At 49.5% G+C, this 26,723-nt stretch overlaps 1 protein-coding gene across 10 annotated transcripts in view; it reads right to left on the bottom strand.

The window, feature by feature from the left end:
• The window catches only part of LOC116940781 (disintegrin and metalloproteinase domain-containing protein 11), a 124,270-nt gene extending 98,582 nt beyond the window's left edge, over positions 1-25,688 (bottom strand). For 2 of the 10 annotated variants that reach the window (XM_032950973.2, XM_032950975.2), the window contains exons 1-3: positions 25,055-25,683; positions 17,493-17,659; positions 9,767-9,837 (exon numbers count right to left, since the gene is read on the bottom strand). In XM_032950973.2, the coding sequence (XP_032806864.2) occupies positions 9,767-9,837; positions 17,493-17,659; positions 25,055-25,196 (380 nt within the window). In that variant the 5' untranslated portion in view covers positions 25,197-25,683. Of the gene's footprint in view, positions 1-9,766; positions 9,838-17,492; positions 17,660-25,054 lie in introns of all 10 variants that reach the window. The other 8 variants (XM_032950977.2, XM_032950974.2, XM_032950978.2 and 5 more) reach the window with 6 other exon arrangements.
• Positions 25,689-26,723: the final 1,035 nt, after the last annotated feature.

Below are 26,723 nucleotides of genomic sequence, written 5' to 3'. Positions count from 1 at the left end.
AAACATCATGTCTCGTGACCCTTACAGATGATGACTCATCGTGCAGGGCAGTGTTAAACATACATTGGAAATGTTGTGGGTTTACTCTCAAACACACCGGTGTGCTGAAGTAGTAACTAAATAGCACGTTTTATTTACGTGACATACCTTACGAATTGGTTGTTGGGTGCTGGTGGGTTAACGACACGTTTATATTGACGTGATCTAACCCCACAAAAACCTCATGGATAATATTGGTTGCGAAAGTCGACGTGTTAAATAAATTGTTTCAAAGAGGATAGAGCATTCCCAGCCGCGGACTACAGCACAGGCACCCCGTACACCATACCTGGTGCGGCGTATACACGTACACACGCACGTACACACGCACGTACGCACGCACACGCGCGCACACACGCACGCAGACACGCACGCAGACACGTACACACACGCAGACACGTACACACACGCACGCGTACACACACACACACGCGCGTACACACACGCACGCGTACACACACGCGCACGCACACACGCACACACACGCACACGCACGGACACACACGCGGCGCAAACCGCAGTAGTTCGTGGTGTAGCCGGCATGCTCCGGTGCTCGGCGTAGGAACGGATGAGGGACTGCACAATTCAAAATAATTTTTGCCGAATCATCCACTTCCCAACCGCGCTGTCTGCAAGGTCACATTCCAGCACAGCGTAGCCATTTCACAGCACAGAATACATCGTATTGATCACCATTTAACGTTCTTCCCCTTTACTTCATATTAACGTCACCTCGAGCAACATCATTCTTCATATAGGAGCTAAGGTCACGGGGACAAGCCCGTGTTGTGGGACTGAGTTGTAGCACTTTTGATGCACTCTCTGGCGGCATTACCCTCCACGAACTGCGAATACTGCGGATACGTTTTGTATAAATGATGACATCCAGCCCACAAAATACCCCGTCCCGAGCAACTCCCAGACAAGCCCCCCCCACCTCCCCCCCACCTCCCCCCCCCACATCGCACCCAAACCTTTTGGACCAAATTCGGGTTAGGGTTGCCAGGGTTGTGAGCGTTGCCAGGGTTACGAGGGCGGTGTGCGCCTGCACCACAGCGCACGCAAGCGCCGACCTCTGCTTGCATGACAGCGCCGTTTTGCTGCACGAAGAGAGGAGGCAACACCCCTTTGCGTGTGACACCCCACGGTGCGGACACTCTTGTCTTGTACACACGTGTGATTGGTCAAGCATGTGTGTAACATGCCTTGCACAGGATATAACGTGTACAGCCATATGTCAAGAAGATACACCACGCACTAACCTGCTCTCTATATTCGCGCGCTGCAAAAACATCCATCATGGCCATTATCACAATCAAAATCATCTTCGAGATCTCATGAAGATGATACACCTGTCGCACTGCATTTGGCTGCAATCCAGGAGCGTAATCACTCTGTAGGTTCGTGTTGGAATCACGGCCGAAACATGGCAACAGCACGAGGGGTGTCTTGGTGGCTACACCCGCTCAGCGCTGCCCAGGACCGATTCCGCCAGCGGCCGTCGCTCCGCCGGAACACGGGAGCACGACGGTCAAAGCCTCCACGCCACCCCCAGGGCCGAGATCCCCTTTGTGTGGGGGACAGGGGATAAAATAGGATCGACAAGAAGGAGCCGTTTAGAAACCTACCTTCGTGTATGCGACCAATGCGGACGTTCGCGGTCAACAAAAGCCAAGCCACCACGCCGAGACGGGGGCGTGAGCGTCACGCGGCGCGTCTGGGCCTCCTGTGGGGCCTCCTGTGGGGCCTCCTGTGGGTCCTCCACTGTGGCCTCCTATGGGGCCTTTTGTAGGGCCTCCTGTGGGGCCTCCTGTAGGGCCTCCACTAGGGCCCCGTGTGCCATGGGAGCTTTCCACACCCTCTGAAGACTACTCACAGCAGGGCCCTTCATCACATCGCCAAACACAAAACTGCACTCCTAATCAAAACATCGCGATAGTGCAAAGAATACTGGTAACGGTGCAATAACAGCAATGTAATTTATAATAGTGAAAGCAACAAAATGTCAATGACGTGCATGACTCGCAAATTAATTTTAAAAAACTAATGATAAATATTCGACTGAAAAGCAGAATTTAACAATTTGTAAAAAATTCAGAAAATGCATGGTTACTCGTGTCTTCACTTGCCTTGAAACCAATGAAATTCGGTCTTCGCCTATTGAGCAGCTCAGTGTTCCTATAGAATGTCATCTTTTTTTATATATATAAAGCACCTTCACTCAAGGCGCCAACCATAGTTTAAAACACGGGGAGAAAACATAATCCTTTTAATGACAGCGGTATACAAGTGTTGAGCAATGGGTGACCGTGATCGAGGGTGCGTATGAACCCGGCGACACGGGTTCAATTCCCGCTCACGGCCAACACCAGTGACGATTATCTGAACCGGTCCCGGGCCTCCCCTAGGTCGACTCAGCCTCAAATGAGTACCTGGTGCGGTGGATAAAAACATTGTCACTGGGGAGACTAAGGCGGTCGGGCGTGGTGCTGGCCACCCACCCCCTCGTGTACCGTTACCGGCCTTCATAGGTGCTCGCTAACAGCACCTGCCCCTACAGTCTGTTAAGGCTATATGGGGGATCTTTGTAGGGATGGGAAGAAGTGGAGGGGCGAGGGGAGGGAAGAGGATTGAATGGGCAATAGAGAATAGGTGAGGCTTTAAGAGAGGAACGGAAGGAGGTTAAGGAGGGGGGCTGCTTCATGTATAGGGGAAGTTGATTCCAGTGGAGGGGTGCACGGAGGGAGGACTGTAAAGGGAATTGATGAGCACCTCCTCAATGCACATTTGAGTATCAAATGACTTTTTTTCCGTGTGAATTAAAAGCAAAGAAAGGGGCATAAACAGCACGCGGCAAGGGGTCGCAGAGTAAAAAAGCAGCCTCAACATCAGGCCCAAGATACATATTGGGCGTTGTACTCTACAGCACCACAAGAAGTGATTTTAATAAAAGCTTTGGGTTATATTAAAGTATATTGACCGTTGTAATTTAGGTTTAACAACTCGCTTTGTAAAATTCAGACTCCAGGGATAAACACGAATGAGGGATGAAAGCTGAGCAATAGGTGTACTGTACCTCCATTTTATAACCGGGATCGGCAACATGAACGCGTCCCGGCATCTACCACTGCAGAGCGGCTCAGCCATCGTTTTGATTGCTCGCCATCGCTTGAGTTATGCCGTGCGCTTTTCATTAATAATGCAAAACGTACATATGTAACCTTAAAAATAGATATGTGTGTTTGAACTCTACAGGAGCAATACAAATGTGACTTTTACCGAGCATGCTGCCAATGAAATCTGTTTGTATTCTTGCTATCACAGCATGGTTACTTTGTTTTACTTGTTTTTTGTATTAACACATAATTGCAATTTCGTCAAATCCTACAGGATTTCACATCAGCGGGCCTTTACAGTTAATTTAAAAAAAACAACCCATCCAGCAGAACACTTCTTATCCGTCACAATGTGAGACATCTGTGGGGTTATTCACGAAGAACAGCCACACGTCTTCTTGGGTAATAGGGGTCCAGTAAAACTCCAGTAATCTGCTTTAATATAGGGGGGGCAGTGGTAGAGGGGGGACCATATCACGGATACCATAATCCGTGGCGCACTGCGAAGGTTTGTTATACAATCTGCAAAAAAATCACTGCAACGTAGTGTGCCGCGGATTACGAGAGGACGTGATTCAAGTGAAAACGTGGATTACAGGGAAAGTATGGGAATGAAACTTGCAGATAAATGAATCCGGTTTGTGGATTATGAGGTTATGAGTTTTCTAAGACCAAAATGGCACAAATCTGCCATATGGGTAATTTTTATAGACTTGATATCCAAATGTAAATCATGCAAAATAGTTCTCAAAAAAATAACGTAAAAACAAACAAAAAGTTAAAATTGCAGACAAAAATTCCCTGCAGCTCTGCATAAGCTCCACCGTCAATGGCTCACAGTTTGTGGTTCCACGAAGCGTTTTCATGCTCCGGATTATGGAAGCAGTAGAATATCACCCATAATCCGTGAACTACAAGGATTCGCAGTCCTTGGATCGTGGATTATTTATGTTCTCCTGTATTTGATGCATGCCTCCTCTTAATCACGAATGCATTATAGGTAATTGGGGCTTTTGCAGACCCTGCAGCTCCTCGGGGTAATGGGTTTGCAGATAAGAGAAGTGGCTATTTAACCTTCCGCGGTTTTTAAACACCCAAAATATCTCTTCTTCGGCCTTCATCAGGCACTTCCAGGATTCTCCAAATACAGTACAATGCTACGGCAAGGTCAAAAGGTCAGCACAGCCATTGGTGCTGATGCTATTGATGGCACAGCATATAAAGATATCGTGGCCAATCTCTCTGAGCCTCTATCATCATGTAACAGACACACACACAGCGACACAATGTTTGGCCTTCTTTGGAGCAATTGATCTATTTTACCCCACAAAGCACCCGAACAATGCGTCACTATCTTCCCCCGCGCCCTCTCCCCATTCACGTAGCAGAGTTCGAGCCCCATGGCAGGGGAGTGTTGACCTCTAGAAAAAGGTCAATTTAGGTATCTGATGTGAAATTCAAAACTGGAGTGAAATAATCGATCTCAATGTGCATTATATTTGTAGCAATTCTAGAGTTATAACAATGAATCTCAATTAAAAACAATTTAGATCATATCCCATAAACAATGTATCGAAATCCAATTAAAAACAATGTAGATAATATCCCGTAAACAATGTATCGAAATCCAAATCATTTTGAAACATTACACCGTTTGAATTCAAAATTACTTTGAATAAATGAATTCACACAGTGCATGTGTGTATCCACCTCTCCTAGCACTACACAGTGACTGTGACTTCAGTGGAATTTGGTTCTGTAAATTTAGCATGAATCACAGAACGACGTTCACCATCACTGCCTTACAGAAACAATGTGGGCCTACATTTAGGTCAGGCCCATATCAAATAAATCACTTCCTTATTATCTGTTTTCTGCCACAACGTGATAAACAATTGCATTCCTGCTTCTTTTAACCAACACTTTTTGTTGGTCAGACACAATTCTGGTATGATTTCATAGGCTAATAAATAACACGTAACTATCAATTACACTTTCAACTGCTCGACTACGAATAAATCACAGCTGTTAAAATAACAGCTAAACGGAAAGTGTTTGTTATTACATCACAAACAGGATTTCGGGCCATGGTTGCCCGGTAACACGCATCCTCCACGGTGGTAGCAGCCCCCGAAGCAGGAGTTAATAAATAAATAAATAACGCCCACCCTGGTGCCTCGTGACGCCGCCAGCGGGGCGTGGACGCGCCGCGGCGGCAGTGCGGCAGCAGCGGCACGGCGCTCAACGGGCGGGCTGCCTCCGTAGGCGAGCGGCTCCAATTGGCGGGCGGCCCCCACACCTCTCCCCCCCCCCCGTCTCCAGAAACGCGATCACATTTCCCCCATAACTCGGGGGCATCTCGCGGCCTCCGATACAATTGCAAATAAATTTCAAGGTTGCTCTGGCGGTCTTCAAAACCCGGGCCTTCCGGCCATCAAAAGAGCCTCAGCATCGCGGGAACCACCTCCTGCAGCTTGCAATCCCCTCCCACATCTGCGCCCTTTCCCTGCCACGCTTCAAAGATCCACGCTCCAAAGCTCTCATCTCCTGTAACGAGGTGGCCTCCTTCTGCAGCCTCCTTGCAGATTCAGAGACAGTGACGTGGTGGCCCAGTGGTAGCTCTCTTCGACACTTGTTGCAGAGGGCCGCTGTTCGGATCTGGCAGGTGGCCCTGGTTATTACGGCTTGTGTACTATTATATATTCATCATGAACTACGCGACGTCGGCTTCAGAGTGGACATTAAATATATCCTGACGTCATTTGAAACGAGTAGGCCATTGTGTGCCAGCGTCACTGTCCAAATTTGCTAGATTTCTAAAATTAAGCCGCAAAATACTAATTTGGGATCATATAGAGCAACATCGCCCTCTGATGTGGAACTACTGTGGACTGCGTCTGGAAAGAACGCTTCCATCACGATAGCCTTGCGCTCTAAAAACGGCAAAAATATTAAATGTCCTGCGTAGGATGGAATTCATTTACCCTGCTCCATACATCGTCGTCCACCACTCTCCTGTCCACCTGTACTCCATTCGCTCCCCGTGCTCCCCCCAACCATTGCCCGTTCCTCATCACATTCCGCTGCAAATGTTCGTAGAGCCCCTTCCATGCGCGTGGTATTTAAACGCGTGAATCTCCATGGAAGCGGTGAATGCGCTTGGTTGCTGTCCTAGCCGTCCACGCATGGCAGCTCACGGCACCCGGTGAAGATAGATGAGCAGGCAATACGTCTCCCTCACACTTCAACCTCTCCACGTAGAAAATAAAAAAAAACATATTTTGTACAGAACCCATCATCCCCACTGCCTTCTGAGAGTGCATAATTTCAGCAACATTGATTCAGTTTAACACTTCGGCTTTTGCGACCAATATTATTCATAATAAAGGCTATTTATAAATGTGTCGTAACCCTCCACCACCCGACACGGCCAATCAGCAAAAAAGTGTCACGTTGACAAAAGACAAATAGTTCACTACTCTAGCCCACCGGTGTGTTGAAGAGTGAATCCACAACATTTACAGTTTGAGTACGACGTTTCGCTGGTAATTACATCCAGCATCATCTGGCGAATTGCCCGATGATGCTGGATGTACTTACCAGCGAAACGTCATTCTCAAACTGTAAATGTTGTGGATTCACTCTTCAACACACCGGTGGGCTAAAGTAGTGAACTAATTGTCTTTTGTCAACGTGACACTTTTTTGCTGATTGGCCGTGTCGGGTGGTGGAGGGTTACGACACATTTATAAATAACGCGATCTAACCCAAAAACCTTTATTATGAACATTGATTCAGAATTGATTTCGTACTTTTATATTTTATGTGGAGAGACAGATATTTGAAAGAGACGTATTGTCTGTTTATCCACTTTGTTACCTACATTCTCCACAATGATGGTTTTTATTATTTTGTGTTATGTCTTTAAAAAAAAATGCCTCGAACTAAGACCCATATACAGTGAGGGAAAAAAGTATTTGATCCCCTGCTGATTGTGTACGTTTGCCTACTGACAAAGAAATGATCAGTCTATAATTTTAATGGTAGGTTTATTTGAACAGTGACAGACAGAATAACAACAAAAAAATACAGAAAAACGCATGTCAAAAATGTTATAAATTGTTTTGCATTTTAATGAGGGAAATAAGTATTTGACCCCCTCTCAATCAGAAAGATTTCTGGCTCCCAGGTGTCTTTTATACAGGTAACGAGCAGAGATTAGGAGCACTCTTAAAGGGAGTGCTCCTAATCTCAGCTTGTTACCTGTATAAAAGACACCTGTCCACAGAAGCAATCAATCAGATTCCAAACTCTCCACCATGGCCAAGACCAAAGAGCTCTCCAAAGATGTCAGGGACAAGATTGTAGACCTACACAAAGCTGGAATGGGCTACAAGACCATTGCCAAGCAGCTTGGTGAGAAGGTGACAACAGTTGGTGCGATTATTCGCAAATGGAAGAAACACAAAAGAACTGTCAATATCCCTCGGCCTGGGGCTCCATGCAAGATCTCACCTTGTGGAGTTGCAATGATAATGAGAACGGTGAGGAATCAGCCCAGAACTACACGGGAGGATCTTGTCAATGATCTCAAGGCAGCTGGGACCATAGTCACCAAGAAAACAATTGGTAACACACTATGCCGTGAAGGACTGAAATCCTGCAGCGCCCGCAAGGTCCCCCTGCTCAAGAAAGCACATATACATGCCCGTCTGAAGTTTGCCAATGAACATCTGAATGATTCAGAGGACAACTGGGTAAAAGTGTTGTGGTCAGATGAGACCAAAATGGAGCTCTTTGGCATCAACTCAACTCGCCGTGTTTGGAGGAGGAGGAATGCTGCCTATGACCCCAAGAACACCATCCCCACCGTCAAACATGGAGGTGGAAACATTATGCTTAGGGGGTGTTTTTCTGCTAAGGGGACAGGACAACTTAATAGCATCAAAGGGACGATGGACGGGGCCATGTACCGTCAAATCTTGGGTGAGAACCTCCTTCCCTCAGCCAGGGCATTGAAAATGGGTCGTGGATGGGTATTCCAGCATGACAATGACCCAAAACACATGGCCAAGGCAACAAATGATTGGCTCAAGAAGAAGCACATTAAGGTCCTGGAGTGGCCTAGCCAGTGTCCAGACCTTAATCCCATCGAAAATCTGTGGAGGGAGCTGAAGGTTCGAGTTGTCAAACGTCAGCCTCGAAACCTTAATGACTTGGAGAAGATCTGCAAAGAGGAGTGGGACAAAACCCCTCCTGAAATGTTGCAAACCTGGTGGCCAACTACAAGAAACGTCTGACACCCGTGATTGCCAACAAGGGTTTTGCCACCAAGTACTAAGTCATGTTTTGCAGAGGGGTCAAATACTTATTTCCCTCATTCAAATGCAAATCAATTTATAACATTTTTGACATGCGTTTTTCTGGATGTTGTTGTTGTTATTCTGTTTCAAACTGTTCAAATAAACCTACCATTAAAATTATAGACTGATCATTTCTTTGTCAGTGGGTAAACGTACAAAATCAGCAGGGGATCAAATACTTTTTTCTCTCACTGTATTAAAGAGAAAGTATTTGCCTGGAACATCTGGCAAGCCCGATCCTGCTCATAAGACACTGAGTCGAACCGGTCCAGAGTGTTGATTGTGCTGAATCAACACTGTTGAAATTATTCCATCCCAGAAGGCTTTATGCCCGGTGGGTTGGGTTAAACATACTTGAGTTTTTTTTATGTGAAGAGACAGACATATTAAGGCGTATATAGAGTCCACACATCTATTTTTCTCCATTTTATGTTTTTTCGTATGATGGAGGCTTTGCTTCCACAGCACAGGACCCGTCGTGCACTCATTGCCATGGCAACACAACTAAGCATGGCCCGACGTGCGGTCCACCATGCGGTCTGGCGACAGAGGGGCAACGCCAATGCGGTGGTGCCAGAGTGAGGGGGAGGAATACCGCTGTCTCTGCTTGTTCACGAGCAAGGCAGATCGGACTCTACATGACAAGAAGAGGCCCAGTGTGGGGAGCGGTGGTGTAGTGGTTAGTGCGCTGCGCCACAAACCCAACGACCCAGGTTCGATTCTCTCTCACGGCCAACACCAGTGACGATTATCTGAACTGGTTCTGGGTCTCCCCTGAGTTGACTCAGCCTAAAATGAGTGCCTGGTGCAGTGTATAAACATCGCCACTCGGGAGACAAAGGGCGCCAGGCGTGGTGCTGGCCAAACACCCCCTCTTGTGACGTGCCGGCCTTCATAGGTGCTACTCACTAACAGCACTTGCCCTGATGGTCCGAAGGCCTCGTAGTGTTAGCGCTAAGTTAAGTAGTGTGTGGGTTCATCTTCTTTGGTTCTTTCGGTAAAGTCACGTAGAATGGGAATAAAATAATAAATTAAAAAAATAAAATTCTCAACAGGTCTGTCCCTTTCACCTGAAGGCCACTTGTGTTGTGGCCGAAACGTCGTGAGAATTTTATTGTTTTAATTTATTATTTTATTCTCATTCTACGTGACTTTACCGAAAGAACCAAAGAAGATGAATCCTTGCAGTCACGAAAGCTTTAAATCGAAATTTAGTGTGTGGGTGTGCGGTGGAGCTGGGGAACTCACTGGTTGAGCTGCAGGTCCAGGGTGAAGGAGGATCCGAACGCCGGCACCAGGAAGCTGGCGAGCGCCGCGTGCTGTGGGGTGACATCCACATGGGCATCACTACGCGGCAACGCTCGCAATCCAAAGCGCTCAACAGCGGCACCGGGTTTGGCACCACGCAAGCGCTCACCTCAGTGCCCATGCAAGTCACACGCAGCCATTCTTGCTAGATCATGAAACTGGAGAATGGGTCACGTTCTCAATTAGTGTCACTGGAGTGTGAGATACCAGAGTCAGCCATTGGTCCCACTCTTTCATGTGGAGTTAGCACAGTTGGTTATGTAGGGTACATCCTGAAGATAATTATGTATTTATTATTTTTATGACTACTTTGTTCACCCAAGAAAGTAGTATCGGGTCTCAAGACCATGTTGCTATGTATAATCTCAATTGAGTAATTTGCAGGTAATTTTTATTTTATTTTAGACGTTTTAATAATAATAACTTAGATTTCTAAAGCGCCCTTAAACAATGGATATCAGAATGCCGTGCATGTAGAGGAAAATAAGTGAGAAGTAACTGGGGAGAGAATGACTAAAGAGACAATATAGAGAACGAGAGGCGGTCTCTGTGTTAAACAGCTGCTGGGGTCTTTAGCCAAGACAGTCTCCATCGACTGCGAGTCCCTGACCTCCGAGGGCAGGAAACTCTGGAGCATGGGCGCCGTGCCGACAGCAGCCCTGTGGTCGAGGCCTGGAACGTGGTCACGCTAAGTAGGGTGCGATTGGTGTATTTCAGAGATCTTAATAGAAGAATCAACTCCCGGATGTAATGGCGGAGCAAGCCCATTGAACACAAGTAGAAGGATCTTAAACTCAACACGGTCTGAACTGGAAGGCAATGCAGAAACACCAGCACAGGTGAGAGGCACGGTCCTGAAGAGGAGTGCGAGTGTGCGTCCTGGCGGCAGTCTACTCGGGAGGGTACTCGGCGCTCCGGAGAGCGACGCATTGCCAGCAAAGATGTGGGAAGGCAACCTCGTGGACTGATCTATCAGCGTTTGGGTCAGTACCAGTTACATTGTATGGTCTTTGTTTTAGCTCTGGAAGGAAACCAGAGAACACAGAGGGACGCATGCAGAGCATGGGGAGAACATACAAACTCCACATACAAAGACACCCGAGTGAGAAATTGAACTTAGGAGTTCCTGCTGCGAGACATACGTAGTACCGCTGTGGCACCTTGCCGTCTAAATGACCATCTGTGATTGGGCAGACGTTCGACACTCCGTGGCGGCTTCATCGCCAGCGGAAGTGCGTGACAAGAAGTGCGTGCTGGTGGAGAGCGTGTGAGGAGGGGCTGAAGGAGCTGCACTCGAGTGGCAATGCGCAGGAGGAGAACAAACTGGAGCAGCAGGGAGACCACATGGAAGAGCAGCTGATGGAAACCACGGAGTAGAACATGGACATCGACAGTCCTCCATCGCTCAGATACTCGATGAGCTCAACAGCATCTGAGCGCCACGCTGTGTGCGTGCTGTATCCGTGCTGTGTGCGTGTTGTATGCTGTGTGGGTGCTGTGTGCATGTTGCGTGCCGTGTGGGTGCTGTGTGCATGTTGTATGCTGTGTGGGTGCTGTGTGCATGTTGTATGCTGTGTGGGTGCTGTGTGCATGTTGTATGCTGTGTGGGTGCTGTGTGCATGTTGCGTGCCGTGTGGGTGCTGTGTGCGTACTGTATTTGTGCTATTTGCATGGTATGTGCTGTGTGTTTGCTGTGTGCATTCTGTGTGCAAGCCTGCTACGTTATGACAGCCAGCTTTGGTTTAATGGACCGATAGGCAAAATTCTCATTTTAGTTTCTTTTATTTTGTCTGGATGAATACTTCTAATTGACCTGTGGCAAATCTTCCACGTATTCAGTGCAACTGACTTACGACACACATTACACACTCAATTAGACTCAGCGGCACAGCAACATTCTCCCCCCTAGGGCTGGATCTAAAGATACGCTCACGAAAAAGGGAGCATTTCACTGGGACATGGGGATCGAGCGCTGGACAGACGGCCTGAAGGAGACGCAGGGCCTGAAGGAGTGAGCAGGGAGGCGGTTCCAGGGGAGTGAAGGTGGAGCCGCTGGTGTGAGGGCCCCGAGCAAGCGAGCGAGCTAGACAGGGAACCGGACGAGGAGAGATTTGGTGGCAGGAGGTACGCCCAGGTGGGGTTCGCTATCGACGCCCCCAGGCCAAGGCGACGTTTGGAATCTTGGGGTTCAGCATTAATGTTCAATGCTCAGAGTGCTATTCAATTTGCTTTCATTTGGCAACAAAATGCAAAGGGGATCTTTACTTTTATCAGACCTGCCAAATTGTTAACACCTTACACAGAACTCCCACTGCGTGTGAAATCAATATTACGATTAAAATGCGTGAGTAAAGTGTTTGGCATAGAGGGCCCTGGACATTTGCGAGACACTTGGCTAACCAAGCAGCATGGTGAACAACAGCTCAGCGTGGCCCTTGGGCAGCTGAGATCACATTCGTCCTAGAATCAAATTAAAATTGTTTCTGAAAACCAATACGCTACTGTCAAGTTAGGAAAAAACAGCCTGGACAAATCAGGAGCCAGCGCTACACCAGGGGAACACCACAGCGTGATCCATCAGCCCCTGGGGTTTCTAGTTCAAACTTTTCCCACAGAATTTGCTCAAGCGGCCAAACGTTCTCATCTATGGGTCTCATCAGCAGAGTGTGGCCTGTTAAACGGATGACGCTTGGTTGCCTGATGCGGTAGCCAATATCTGTCCACACTCGCTGTGGCCCGTTCAGAGCAGTACAGCGACGATTGTACAGCATGCAGTATGAGCTGTTGTGGTGGATTGTGGGTAATTAATGGACACGTGTCTGCCCTCGTATCTTGAGGGTGTTATTTGTTTTACTCGCAATCCACTGTGCCAGAATATCATACTTTTGGTCGAATGCTGCTGTACTGCTTGCCATTCCATCACTACAAGCACCAGCTCGGCACATACCAGTCGAAGTGGTTTTCACCAGAAACCCCATCGAAGAGCTGAAAACAAAATGCAAGCCATTGTGTGCTAGAGCTGGGCTAGTGCCAGGTCAGAGCTGAGCTAGAGTGAAGCCAGAGCTGAGCCAGAGCTGGGCTAGGTGGGGAGTGCAGTGGTTCGCGCGCTACACTACTGAATGAACCAGAGGGCATGGCCAGCATTCTGGCAGCCGATCTGGCTTTGTTGAGGGTGTGGTTCCACCGTTGAAAACGACGACCGCGGCCTTCAAGGCTGCCCACAAGCGCTCTCTGCTTGAACGGTCGTGTAGCAGATGCCACCCTCGATGGGTCCTTCTGTGATGACCCAGTAGCCCGTGGCCCCACTACAAGATATTGAGGGATTATCATGGACAGGAGTCTGAACTTCATGCCCCACGGGGTGACCTGGGTCGCTTCAGTTGGTGCGCTGCGAACTGCCGCTCTCTCGCCGATCTTCTCAGTGGGAGCTCGTACAAAAAACTACCAGATGTGCAATTGGGTAACGTGGTACGCATCTTGACCGGGACACTGGGGCTGACGCAAATCCCCTGGCTCCCTGTTCTGGTGAACATTCTGCCGCCAGGCATCTGTGGAAGCGTGCAGACCACACTTGCCGATGGTGGCCTGCCTATCGACCGGGGCCCTGACGGTACGCCTCGCCACTGACTCAGGTCCCGGTCCCCCTTTCGGGACGGCGCTATCGCCATCCTGGGCTCTAGCGCGGGAACGCTAGCAGGCGGGGTGGAATGCCGCGGACGTCCAGAGCAAAAGCCTCGTTCCAGGCATTGCGCCCCCTGGCTTTGACATTCCTCGTAGGCACCGGCGGAAGCATCAACCACACCGGGGCATCGCTGGGCCAGTGCGCGCATCTGGATGGTTGAGGACGGGCCATTGTGGTCTGCACTTGTTCGATGGAGGACCAGCGGAGCTGTGCCGGCTCTCTCCTGGTGCCCTCTCGTAGTTGGCTTGCCTCGACATTGGCATTTACCTCCTGAACATATTGCCATACGCAAGTGCAGAATAGCATTATACACACTACATGCCCCATTGCAGGAGCCAGTTTATCCGTGGGGTAAACATAATTGACTTCCCACAATGAGCCATTTATTTAATAAACCTTAGGGGGATGATGGACTGAGGTGACCTTGACCATGCCCCCTTCCCACGGTAGCTCAAGCGCTCCAGCAGAATATCGTGGCTGGATATGGCCGTCACTGCATTGTGTTTATTTACATTGACAACATAGACCCTTTAAAAGCACCCCTAATGTTTGGCCAAGGCCAGCGCTCACTGTGACGAGGCATCGTGCTCTCTCACGCATTCCCCTGGCCTGACTCTCACCCCTCCTGCCGTATCCCACTGTCTCCCGATGATATTGTTATTGTTGTTTAACCAGGAAAGCTTCGCTGATTCAGGAGAGTCCTGCAAGGTTTTCGCAGGAGGGGGCGATGATTGCGGTGTATAATCCGGTGGGGTAAATTATAGCTCATTTTCTTATTTGCAAATTTGGACCATGATGCTCACACACTATGGCCTACTCTCGCAAATTACATCAACGAATTTTGAAAATCCACAAACAGATGACGTGTAGTCTTGTTGAGGCTGCTCCACCCACGGTGTGAATCATGGCGGCCTTGTGCAACGCACTCACAACCTCAACAAGCAGCACGAGCAGCGCCGAACAAAGCCAGCATCACAGAGCTAGTTACGCTACTCAACAACAACAACAACAACTTACCACAATCGTGAAAATGTCCTGATGTGGCCAACAACAGTGAACTGTGTGGTACTCATTAATGCAATAAGTCGGTTATCAAACAATTCGCTATTAGCCCTGCTACCATATGTGGTATTAATATCTGCTCTGGTCCATGGACTACCACTGCTAACACAGTCCCTCATCTCTTTTCTATTTAATATAAAGCTGCTAAAACTGTCAACATCTACCATAATTTAATGATTTTTTTCTTAAATATCATATTCTGCCAAATATCATCATCGACGTTTTAGTTTGATAATGGTCAATTAAACTATCTGTGTCATCTGTGCGATCAATGAAGGTTGGAACAGTGCCCCACACAAAAACAAAGACAAAGATCCTCCGTATAGCCTTAACAGACTGTTGGGGCAATGTTGGGGCAATGAACCGAGTGCCATGTGTTCTAACACGAATTGTAGAGACCATGCTGCATCGATTAATTGATTGCAATCGATTGTTGTGCTCACAATGTGCGAAAAGGGAGCTGCCATGGTGGTATAATGGTCAGCAGCACGCTGAACTTGTAATCCAGAAGTTTCCTGTTCGAACCCAACTCTAAGAGTGGCATCAATGTGTCAATACATGAACCAGATGTTCATTTTAATACTGCGTTAGTTTAGTCAGGAAAGCCTCACTAGATTTTTACAGTAGTGGGCGATATTGCTACATGTAATCCAATTGACTAATTTGGAGGTAATTCTTCAGCAATGGGACGTTTTGCCAAATACCAGTTAAACTGAACATGCTTTTTAACTTTGGGCGGAAATTGGAGAACGCAGAAGGAACCCACAGAGAGTCAGGTGGGGGGGGCTATACAGACTCCACACATAATGGAGCCAGGGTCAGGAGCACAGGGACCTTTTTGCCGTGACGTACAAGTGTCCCTAAAATGAAATACCTCCACGGTGGAGCGATGTCTCCATCAGTCTTAGACTTTACAATAATGGTCACCACATATAATAACCAGCAAGCTGTTTTAGAAAGAGATGTTTCTACCATTGACCACATCCATACTAGGAATCGTATTACAGAGAAGACAAATGCCATTTTGTCTGATTTGTGTAGAGTGTGAAAAGGAATTTGATTTGGTGGAAACTGATGCAGTTAATCCAGCTCTCACAAACCAAGGCCTTCATTAAATACTCTGCACTGTATAGGGGATAGCTACACTGGGTTCATCTAAGGCCCTAAAGTAACACAACACAAATCAGAAGAGGAGTCGTGTAGGAAGGGGTACTCCCATCAAAGCAGTCACAGCGCAACGTCACAAGATACTCGCTTAAAATTTGATTTACAAAAAAACGGCTTAGGAGATAGATGGTGAAAGTTTTAAAGTCAGATTAATTGACAGTCATTATTACAACCAAAAGCAATGTATTAGAGCAAATGATCCAAGAGATGATCGAAGAACCTAATAATTAGGGCTGCAAAGTGCGTTACCAATAAACATGAGAAAAGTAGTGGTCGCGTCGACGCGTCCATTCAACAGCGTCAAATCATTGGTGGAGGGACACCACTGGAGCACACAATGAGGTGCATCTTGGGTAATCACTGATGGCCCACCAAACCTATTATGTGAAGGGGTGAGTGAGAGCAGGTTAAATCACTTTTGGAAAATTTAATTTGATATTCAACAGTATTGAACCAATGTGTCTAAAAATTAAGTTATCAATCAGTGCAAACAATTTATCATAAGTTAAAAGGTGCGCAAATACACGTTTTGATATTCATGCTAAAAATTACACTGAGGGACAGAAAGCGGGACACATAGATCAGAGAGACATCGTATCAACCACTAAGAAAAGGTTGTGGGCTCAAGCAGCAGACGTGGCTCGAAGGGCCGAAGTCCAACGGTCGAGACTGGTGACAGAATGGCAGCCAAAGGAGACACCACCCCGAGCTGGTGACCACCGCTATACCGAATCAGCTCACAAGCATCTGCAAGGTGGCGTGTGGCATCGCGGGCCATAAGGGATGGGCGTGACGTGGGGAGGCTTTCATCGAGCAGTGGATAGATCGTGGCTGATGCTGATATGCTCGTGTTACATTTCGGTCAATGGAGAGAACAAAACTTGTACAAAGGAGACAAAAAAATGTGTTTTCTATTCGAATTGCCATTCCACATTATGACATACTCCAAATTGCTGGAGGGGTGAACTATTAATTGTCTCATCATTTGCAAGGGTGCTGTTGTCATAGCCCAGAATCTCAAGTGTGATAATTCCCTGCGACTGAACCATTAAGAAATTAACAACCGACTGAGCCAGGCTGCCACAGGCAAGAGTAGGCAAGACAGAGATCTCTCGGCTCTTACCCACAGACATTTTACAAGTAAAGCACTCACATTCAGCAGCGTCAGCTAATGCCGTCCATACAGGGAGAGTCACATGAGGCTGCTGTCACTGCCCGAAATGGGCAATTTTATTGCTACCAGAAAATGCATTCCTTTCGCAGGTTAACTTCGTGCCACGTCAAACAAAACCCAGACCAGTGTATCAATGCAGCTTCATGAGCTGAGTGAGTGTATACGAGGAGCGGCGACGCGGTGGTGAGCACAAAGCGCTAGGAGCCAGGCGACCCGCGTTCAATTCCCGCTCACAGCCAACATCAGTGATGAATATATAAACCGTTGCGGGGATCTTTGTCGTTGTGCTCAGGAGCCAGGCTGGTGAAACTTCTCTGCTTGCTGCACGATGACAGCATGTACAGACCTAATCGCATGGCTTATGTTACCACAAGCAAACCCCCAATTAATCTGCTGTGTACAGAACAACGTTCCCACACTTATACAATAACAACAATCCCAGGTGCAGCCCTCTTGCGAATCCACTGCTACGTGACGTTGATGGTACTATGTGACATCGATGGTGCTGCATGATGTAGCTACTTGATGTAGATGGTGCTGCGTGGTGTTGACGGTGCCGCGTGACGGTGCTGATGCCTCACCTGTGCGTGCTGCTGCTGCTGCTTGGAGTCCGTGGCAGCGCCGCGCAGCACCGTGGAGAGGAGGTGGCCGCCGGGCGCGGCGCTCTCGCGCTGTGCGTCCTCCACGCGGAACAGCAAGCGGCTCGGCCTCGTCAGCTCGCGCTGCGCCCAGCCGCCGCGCGCCACCACTGCAAAAACAAAGGAGATTCCCCGTATAGCCTTAGTTGGTCTGTCGGGGAAAGAGCCTTAGCGAGTATCAGTAGGAAGTCATGAAACCATCCGTTGACATTGATCAGCCTACCATTGCATTGTATCTGTACCAGATGGATATTCCCCCGGAACAGCCAAAGTAAGTTTCTCAAACGAAGTGCTATGAAGGCTGGCTCGACACACGAGGGGATGGGTGGCCAGTGCCTCGACCGGCCGCTTTTGCCTCCCGCGTGGAAACGTTTACACACACCGCACCAGGTACAGTGAGGGAAAAAAAGTATTTGATCCCCTGCTGATTTTGTACGTTTGCCCACTGATAAAGAAATGATCAGTCTAAAATTTTAATGGTAGGTTAATTTGAACAGTGGGAGACAAAATAACAAAAAAATCCAGGAAAACGCAGGTCAAAAATGTTATAAATTGATTTGCATTTTAATGAGGGAAATAGGTATTTGGCCCCCTCTCAATCAGAAAGATTTCTGGCTCCCAGGTGTCTTTTATACAGGTAACGAGCTGAGATTAGGAGCACACTATTAAAGGGAGTGCTCCTAATCTCAGCTTGTTACCTGTATAAAAGGCACCTGTCCACAGAAGCAATCAATCAATCAGATTCCAAACTCTCCACCATGGCAAAGACCAAAGAGCTCTCCAAGGATGTCAGGGACAAGATTGTAGACCTACACAAGGCTGGAATGGGCTACAAGACCATTGCCAAGCAGCTTGGTGAGATGGTGACAACAGTTGGTGCGATTATTCGCGAATGGAAGAAACACAAAAGAACTGTCAATCTCTCTCGGCCTGGGGCTCCATGCAAGATCTCACCTCGTGGAGTTGCAATGATCATGAGAACAGTGAGGAATCAGCCCAGAACTACACGGGAGGATCTTGTCAATGATCTCAAGGCAGCTGGGACCATAGTCACCAAGAAAACAATTGGTAACACACTACGCCGTGAAGGACTGAAATTCTGCAGCGCCCGCGAGGTCCCCCTGCTCAAGAAAGCACATATACATGCCCGTCTGAAGTTTGCCAATGAACATCTGAATGATTCAGAGGACAACTGGGTGAAAGTGTTGTGGTCAGATGAGACCAAAATGGAGCTCTTTGGCATCAACTCAACTCGTCGTGTTTGGAGGAGGAGGAATGCTGCCTATGACCCCAAGAACACCATCCCCACCGTCAAACATGGAGGTGGAAACATTATGCTTTGGGGGTGTTTTTCAGCTAAGGGGACAGGACAACTTCACCGCATCAAAGGGACGATGGACGGGGCCAAGTACCGTCAAATCTTGGGTGAGAACCTCCTTCCCTCAGGCATTGAAAATGGCTCGTGGATGGGTATTCCTGCATGACAATGACCCAAAACACACGGCCAAGGCAATAAAGGAGTGGCTCAAGAAGAAGCACATTAAGGCCCTGGAGTGGCCTAGCCAGTCTACAGACCTTAATCCCATAGAACATCTGTGGAGGGAGCTGAAGGTTCGAGTTGCCAAACGTCAGCCTCGAAACCTTAATGACTTGGAGAAGATCTGCAAAGAGGAGTGGGACAAAATCCCTCCTGAAATGTGTGCAAACCTGGTGGCCAACTACAAGAAACGTCTGACCTCTGTGATTGCCAACAAGGGTTTTACTACCAAGTACTAAGTCATGTTTTGCAGAGGGGTTAAATACTTATTTCCCTCATTAAAATGCAAATCAATTTATAACATTTTTGACATGCGTTTTTTTGGATGTTTTTGTTGTTATTCTGTCTCTCACTGTTCAAATAAACCTACCATTAAAATTATAGACTGATCATTTCTTTGTCAGTGGGCAAACGTACAAAATCAGCAGGGGATCAAATACTTTTTTCCCTCACTGTACTGAGCCCCTGGACCAATTAAAATATTAACCACTTTTGTTGGTAATGAGTGGGAATTGAACTCAGGTCACCAGGTTTGCAGTCTAGTGGCGCTCACCACTGCACCAGCACTGCATGTACACACTCGCACACGCATAACCACTCCCACACACACACTCACGCATAGACAAAGATCCCCCATATAGCCTTAACAGACTGTAGGGGCAAGTGCTGTTAGCGAGCACCTATGAAGGCTGGAACGGTACACGAGGGGGTGGGTGGCCAGCACCACGGCCGACCGCCTTTGTCGCCCTAGTGGCAATGTTTACACACCGCACCAGGTACTCATTTGAGGCTGAGTCGACCTAGGGGAGGCCCGGGACCGGTTCAGATAATCGTCACTGGTGTTGGCCGTGAGCGGGAATCGAACCCGGGTCGCCGGGTTCATAGCGCAGCGCGCTAACCGCTACACTATCTACGCATAGACACACTCACACACACGCATAGACACACTCACACACACGCATAGACACACACACACTCGCACGCACACACGCATAGACACACACACTCACACACACACTCGTACACACGCATTGACACACTCGCACGCACACAACCATCATCATTACGCTCTTTCACCCAGGAAAGCCTCGCTCTTCTTCAAGAGGATCCTGCCAAGATGTTACAATAGGGGACGATAATCGCAGCACGAATTCCCATTGAGTAATTTCCAGGACAGGTAAAAAATGTGCACACAAATAGTGATTTGTCGGTACGTTGGGTATTTGCGGCATTCTTATCGCGTAGAGCTCTCACGAGGACGCTGCGCGTCACGGTCAAGAAAAGTGTCGCAGAACGGGCGATGGTTGGCGCAAATTTATACCAATTGAGTCATTTTCCAATTTGGCAAAACTTGGACCATGGTGATGGTGACTCGACTGTGCTGATGAGTCCTAATAATAACGAAACGGTTCACAAGTTTGTATCTCTGCATCACTGATGTTGCTGTTGTCAGTCGGTCTCGTTTGGTCTATTGTGATGGTGGCTAAGAGGCCCACAGCGCACTTCTTCAGCCACCGCTGCTGCTCCCTCTACCGCTGAGCCACCTGCTGGGTTACACACAACCACAGCCGCCATTCGCCACCAGGTGGCACTAACGTTACTATCGTGCGTGTGCCAAGCTACGTGCATTTTGAAGCCGCGTGAAGTGTCGAAGGCTCGGGAATCGATTACGGGACAGAACCAGGTGCTGTGGGTTGACTGAGTTGACTGGCAGATGCATCACCTGAGCTCCCCGCTGTGCCCACTGCTTTCCTCATTGGTGTGAGCGTTCCTTTACCGCCTCCAACTGCCCATCAACTTCCTTCACGAACAACCTCCACACAGGCTGATCTTAAACACCTTTGGTAGCAGTTATCAGCATGTTCAATTACCTCCAAATATTCCCATACTACATCGGAGGAATATCCACAATCTCTAACTTCTCACAGTCAGCAGCAATTACCAGTCATGAAGTAATTTCATGAAATAATTTCACGACTGCACCTGGGCGTCGATTAGCCTACCATTATGCTGTATCTTTAGCAGACGGATAGCCCTCTGAAACAGCCAAGGTAGCTTCTCAAACTACGTGCCTCCAATTGTTTTTTAAAGATAACGTAGGAGCCTGAGGACATCCTTGAACACCAATAACGGCCGGCAGGGTACACGAGGGGGTGGGTGGCCAGGACCATGGCCGGCCGCTTGTTTCTCCCGATTTGCCATATTTACATAATGCAGCAGGTACTCATTTGAGGCTGAGTCGACCTAGGGGAGGCCCATGACCAGTTCAGATAATCGTCTGGTTTTGACTGTGAACGGAAATCGATCTCGGGCCGCCAGCTTCGTGCGCAGCGCGCTAACCGTGATTTTACCGCTCCACCACGCACGCGCGCTCCACGCACGCGGCTGCACCAATCGCGCCGCGCACGCGCCAGACGAGGGTGCTGGGGAGGAGGCGCAGTGCGCGTTGGGCACGGGGGCATTCGGGGGGCTCTGTGCCCCCCCACCACCACCACTACCAGAGTGGATGGGGGGGGGGGGCGTCGCTGTAGAAGGGGGTGCGGGGATGAGCACCCTGGGAGGGATGTGCGAGGTTATGGGGGAGTTGTGGGGTGGATTTGTGCTCGTAACCTACAGGGGTGGGGGGATGAGTGTGATATGTGTTGGGTGGTGTGGGTGGGGTGTGGTGTGTGTTGGGTGGTGTGGGTGGGGTGTGGTGTGTGTTGGGTGGTGTGGGTGGAGTGTGGTGTGTGTTGGGTGGTGTGGGTGGGGTGTGGTGTGTGTTGGGTGGTGTGGGTGGGGTGTGGTGTGTGTTGGGTGGTGTGGGTGGAGTGTGGTGTGTGTTGGGTGGTGTGGGTGGAGTGTGTGTTGGGTGGTGTGGGTGGAGTGTGTGTTGGGTGGTGTGGGTGGACGGTGGTATGTGTTGGGTGGTGTGGGTGGGATGTATGATGGAGGTGAGTGGTGTGTGTGTGAGCAAGGTGGGTGTGATGAAGGTTAGTGGTGTGTGAGTGGTATGTGGGTGGGCAGAGTGATGTGTATGAGTTGTGTGTGTGATGTGTGTGAGGGGTGTGTGTGATGTGTGTGATGTGTGTGTGATGTGTGTGATGTGTGTGAGGGGTGTGATGTGTGTGATGTGTGTGAGTGGTGTGTGATGTGTGTGAGGGGTGTGTGTGATGTGTGTGAGGGGTAGGTGTGATGTGTGTGAGGGGTGCGTGTGATGTGTGTGAGGGGTGTGGGTGAGGAGTGTGAGTGGTGTGTGTGTGATGTGTATGTGTGAGGAGTGTGTGTGATGTGTGTGAGTGGTGAGTGTGATGTATGTGAGGAGTGTGTGATGTGTGTGAGTGGTGTGTGTAAGGAGTGTGAGGAGTGTGTGTGATGTGTGTGAGTGATGTGTGTGAGGGTTGTGTGTGATGTGTATGAGTGGTGTGTGTGATGTGTGTGAGTGGTGTGTGTGATGTATGTGAGGGGTGTGTGTGATGTGTGTGAGGGGTGTGTGTGATGTGTATGAGTGGTGTGTGTGTGATGTGTGTGAGGGTTGTGTATGAGGAGTGTGAGTGGTGTGTGTGTGTGATGTGTATGTGTGATGAGTGTGAGTGGTGTGTGTGATGTGTATGAGTGGTGTGTGTGTGATGTGTGATGTGTATGAGTTGGGTGTGTGTGATGTGTGTGAGGAATGTGAGTGGTGTGTGTAATGTATGTGAGGAGTGTGTGCAATGTGTGTGAGTGGTGTGTGTGAGGAGTGTATGTGATGTGTGTGAGTAGTGTGTGTGAGGATGTGTGTGTGATGTGTATGAGTGGTGTGTGATGTGTGTGAGGAGTGTGTGTGATGTGTGTGAGGAGTGTGTGTGATGTGTGTGAGGAGTGTGTGTGATGTGTGTGAGTGGTGTGGGTGATGTGTGTCAGTGGTGTGTGTGATGCGTGTGATGGGTTTGTGTGATGTGTGTGAGGGGTGTGTGTGATGTGTGTGTGTGATGTGTGTGAGGGGGTGTGTGATGTGTGTGAGTGGTGTGTGTGATGTGTGTGAGGGGTGTGGGTGATGTGTGTGAGTGGTGTGTGAGTGGTGTGTGTGGTGTGTGTGATGGGTGTGTGTGATGTGTGTGAGGGGTGTGTGTGATGTGTGTGTGTGTGATGTGTATGTGATGTGTGTGTGTGATGTGTGTGAGGGGGTGTGTGATGTGTGTGAGTGGTGTGTGTGATGTGTGTGAGGGTTGTGTGTGAGGAGTGTCAGTGGTGTGTGTGTGATGTGTGTGAGGGTTGTGTGTGAGGAGTGTGAGTGGTGTGTGTGTGGTGTGTGTGATGGGTGTGTGTGATGTGTATGTGTGAGGAGTGTGAGTGGTGTGTGTGATGTGTATGAGTGGTGTGTGTGAGGAGTGTGTGTGTGATGTGTGTGAGGTGTTGTGTGTGAGGAGTGTGAGTGGTGTGTGTGTGATGTGTATGTGTGAGGAGTGTGTGTGATGTGTGTGAGTGGTGAGTGTGATGTATGTGAGGAGTGTGTGATGTGTGTGAGTGGTGTGTGTAAGGAGTGTGAGGAGTGTGTGTGATGTGTGTGAGTGATGTGTGTGAGGGTTGTGTGTGATGTGTATGAGTGGTGTGTGTGATGTGTGTGAGTGGTGTGTGTGATGTATGTGAGGGGTGTGTGTGATGTGTGTGAGGGGTGTGTGTGATGTGTATGAGTGGTGTGTGTGTGATGTGTGTGTGATGTGTGTGAGGGTTGTGTATGAGGAATGTGAGTGGTGTGTGTGTGTGATGTGTATGTGTGATGAGTGTGAGTGGTGTGTGTGATGTGTATGAGTGGTGTGTGTGTGATGTGTGAGTGTATGAGTTGGGTGTGTGTGATGTGTGTGAGGAATGTGAGTGGTGTGTGTAATGTATGTGAGGAGTGTGTGCAATGTGTGTGAGTGGTGTGTGTGAGGAGTGTATGTGATGTGTGTGAGTAGTGTGTGTGAGGAGTGTGTGTGATGTGTATGAGTGGTGTGTGATGTGTGTGAGGAGTGTGGTGTGGATGTGTGTGAGGAGTGTGTGTGATGTGTGTGAGGAGTGTGTGTGATGTGTGTGAGTGGTGTGTGTGATGTGTGTGAGTGGTGTGTGTGATGTGTATGAGTGGTGTGTGTGTGATGTGTATGAGTGGTGTGTGTGTGATGTGTGTGATGGGTGTGTGTGATGTGTGTGAGGAGTGTGTGTGATGTGTGTGAGGGTTGTGTGTGAGGAGTGTGAGTGGTATGTGTGTGGTGTGTGTGATGTGTGTGTGTGATGAGTGTGAGGGTTGTGTGTGAGGAGTGTGAGTGGTGTGTGTGTGTGATGTGTATGTGTGAGGAGTATGAGTGGTGTGTGTGTGTGTGATGTGTATGAGTGGTGTGTGTGTGATGTGTGTGAGGAGTGTGTGTGAGGAGTGTGAGTGGTGTGTGTGATGTGTATGTGTGAGGAGTGTGTGTGATGTGTGTGAGGGTTGTGTGTGAGGAGTGTGAGTGGTGTGTGTATGTTATGTGTATGTGTGAGGAGTGTGAGTGGTGTGTGTGATGTGTATGAGTGGTGTGTGTGATGTGTGTGAGGAGTGTGTGTGAGGAGTGTGAGTGGTGTGTGTGTGGTGTGTGTTGAGGAGTGTGAGTGGTGTGTGTGATGTGTATGAGTGGTGTGTGTGTGATGTGTATGAGTGGTGTGTGTGTGTGTGATGTGTGAGGAGTGTGAGTGTGTGTGTGTGGTGTGTGTGAGGAGTGTGAGTGGTGTGTGTGTGATGTGTATGAGTGGTGTGTGTGTGTGTGATGTGTATGAGTGGTGTGTGTGTGTGATGTGTAGTGGGAGTGTAATTGATGAGTGCGTGGCGTGCGAGTAACACCACACATGTGTGAGTAGTGAGTGAGGTGTGAGTGGTGATAGAGTGGTGAGTGCTGCGAGTGGTGAGTGCTGCGAGTGGTGAGTGCTGCGAGTGGTGAGTGCTGCAGTGGTGAGTGAGCGCCAAGTGCGTGCTGAGCGTGATGGAGCTGCGTCGCACCTGCGGGTCTGGCTGCCGCCAGCCCTTGCTCCGCCACCACCAGGAGGAGGGTGATGAGGGTGAGGCTGGCGAGGGTGGTGAGGGTGGTGAGGGTGGTGGGTATCCGAGGGGCCGCTCTCGTCGTCCTCGTCGTCGCTGTCATCGCTGGCGCCGCCGCCCCGCGGGGTCGCGATGATGATGATGGTGGTGGTGGTGATGGTGACGCGCGACGCTCTCCCGGCTCCAGCAGCGGCAGGGCGGCGGCGCTGCAGCGCCCATGGGCGGCGCGGGCCGGGCGAGCGGCGGGGCTCCTGGCTCCTTTGTCCGCGCGCAGCCGCGACCGGTGATGAAGACGCCGCCGCTGCTACTGCTGCTGCTGCCGCTGTTGGCGTTCCTCTCGGTCTTCCTCCTCTCGCTGCTGCTGCTGCTGCCGCCACTCAATGCTCAGTGGTTGGCTCTCACACGCGAGGCGGGGACGCGCACTGCATCTTAACGACGTCCGCATCGACCGCAGCAGCGCAGCCTCCTCCTCTCTCTCCTCTATCTCCTCCTACCCCCTCCTCTATCTCCTCCTACCTCCTCTATCTCCTCCTACCCGCTCCTCTATCTCCTCCTCCTACCCTCTCCTCTATCTCCTCCTACCCGCTCCTCTATCTCCTCCTCCTACCCCCTCCTCTATCTCCTCCTCCTACCTTCTCTATCTCCTCCTACCTTCTCCTCTATCTCCTCCTACCCCCTCCTCTATCTCCTCCTACCTCCTCCTCTCTCCTCCTACCCTCTCCTCTATCTCCTCCTACCCTCTCCTCTATCTCCTCCTACCCCCTCCTCTATCTCCTCCTACCCTCTCCTCTATCTCCTCCTACCCTCTCCTCTATCTCCTCCTACCCTCTCCTCTATCTCCTCCTACCCTCTCCTCTATCTCCTCCTACCTTCTCCTCTATCTCCTCCTACCCTCTCCTCTATCTCCCCCTACCCTCTCCTCTATCTCCTCCTACCCTCTCCTCTATCTCCTCCTACCCTCTCCTCTATCTCCTCCTATCCTCTCCTCTCGGCTTCTCTCCCCGCACACGGCCCCCCTTGCCCTCACGTCTCACCCGCAGCAATCACCGCACGGCTCCTCTGCTCCGTCTCTGCGCCTCCCCTCTCGTGCGCAGTGGAGGCGGCAGCCTCAGCAGCAGCAGCAGCGCCGCGCTGCTCCGCAGTCGCTCCCAGCAACGGCGGCAGCAGCGCAGGGCGGGGCCCCGACCTCGAGCGGGGAACACCCCCAGCCCGTACCACCACCCTACACCACCATCCCATACCATCACCACCACCCTACACACCATCCCATACCATCACCACCACCACCACCCTACACACCATTCCATACCACCACCACCACCCTACACACCATCCCATACATCACCACCACCCTACACACCATCCCATACCATCACCACCACCACCACCCTACACCATCCCATACCATCACCACCACCCTACACACCATCCCATACCATCACCACCACCCTACACACCATCCATATCATCACCACCACCCTACACACCATCCCATACCATTACCACCCTACACACCATCCCATACCATCACCACCACCCTACACACCATCCCATACCATCACCACCACCCTACACACCATCCCATACCACCACCACCACCACCCTACACACCATCCCATACCATAACCAC

The sequence above is a fragment of the Petromyzon marinus genome, chromosome 10, assembly GCF_048934315.1.
Source record: "Petromyzon marinus isolate PM22_M1 ecotype Great Lakes invasive population chromosome 10, UKy_Petmar_22M1.pri1.0, whole genome shotgun sequence".
In the NCBI taxonomy this organism is placed as follows: Eukaryota; Metazoa; Chordata; class Hyperoartia; order Petromyzontiformes; family Petromyzontidae; genus Petromyzon; species Petromyzon marinus.
This window is presented reverse-complemented; position numbering and strand designations above follow the sequence as displayed.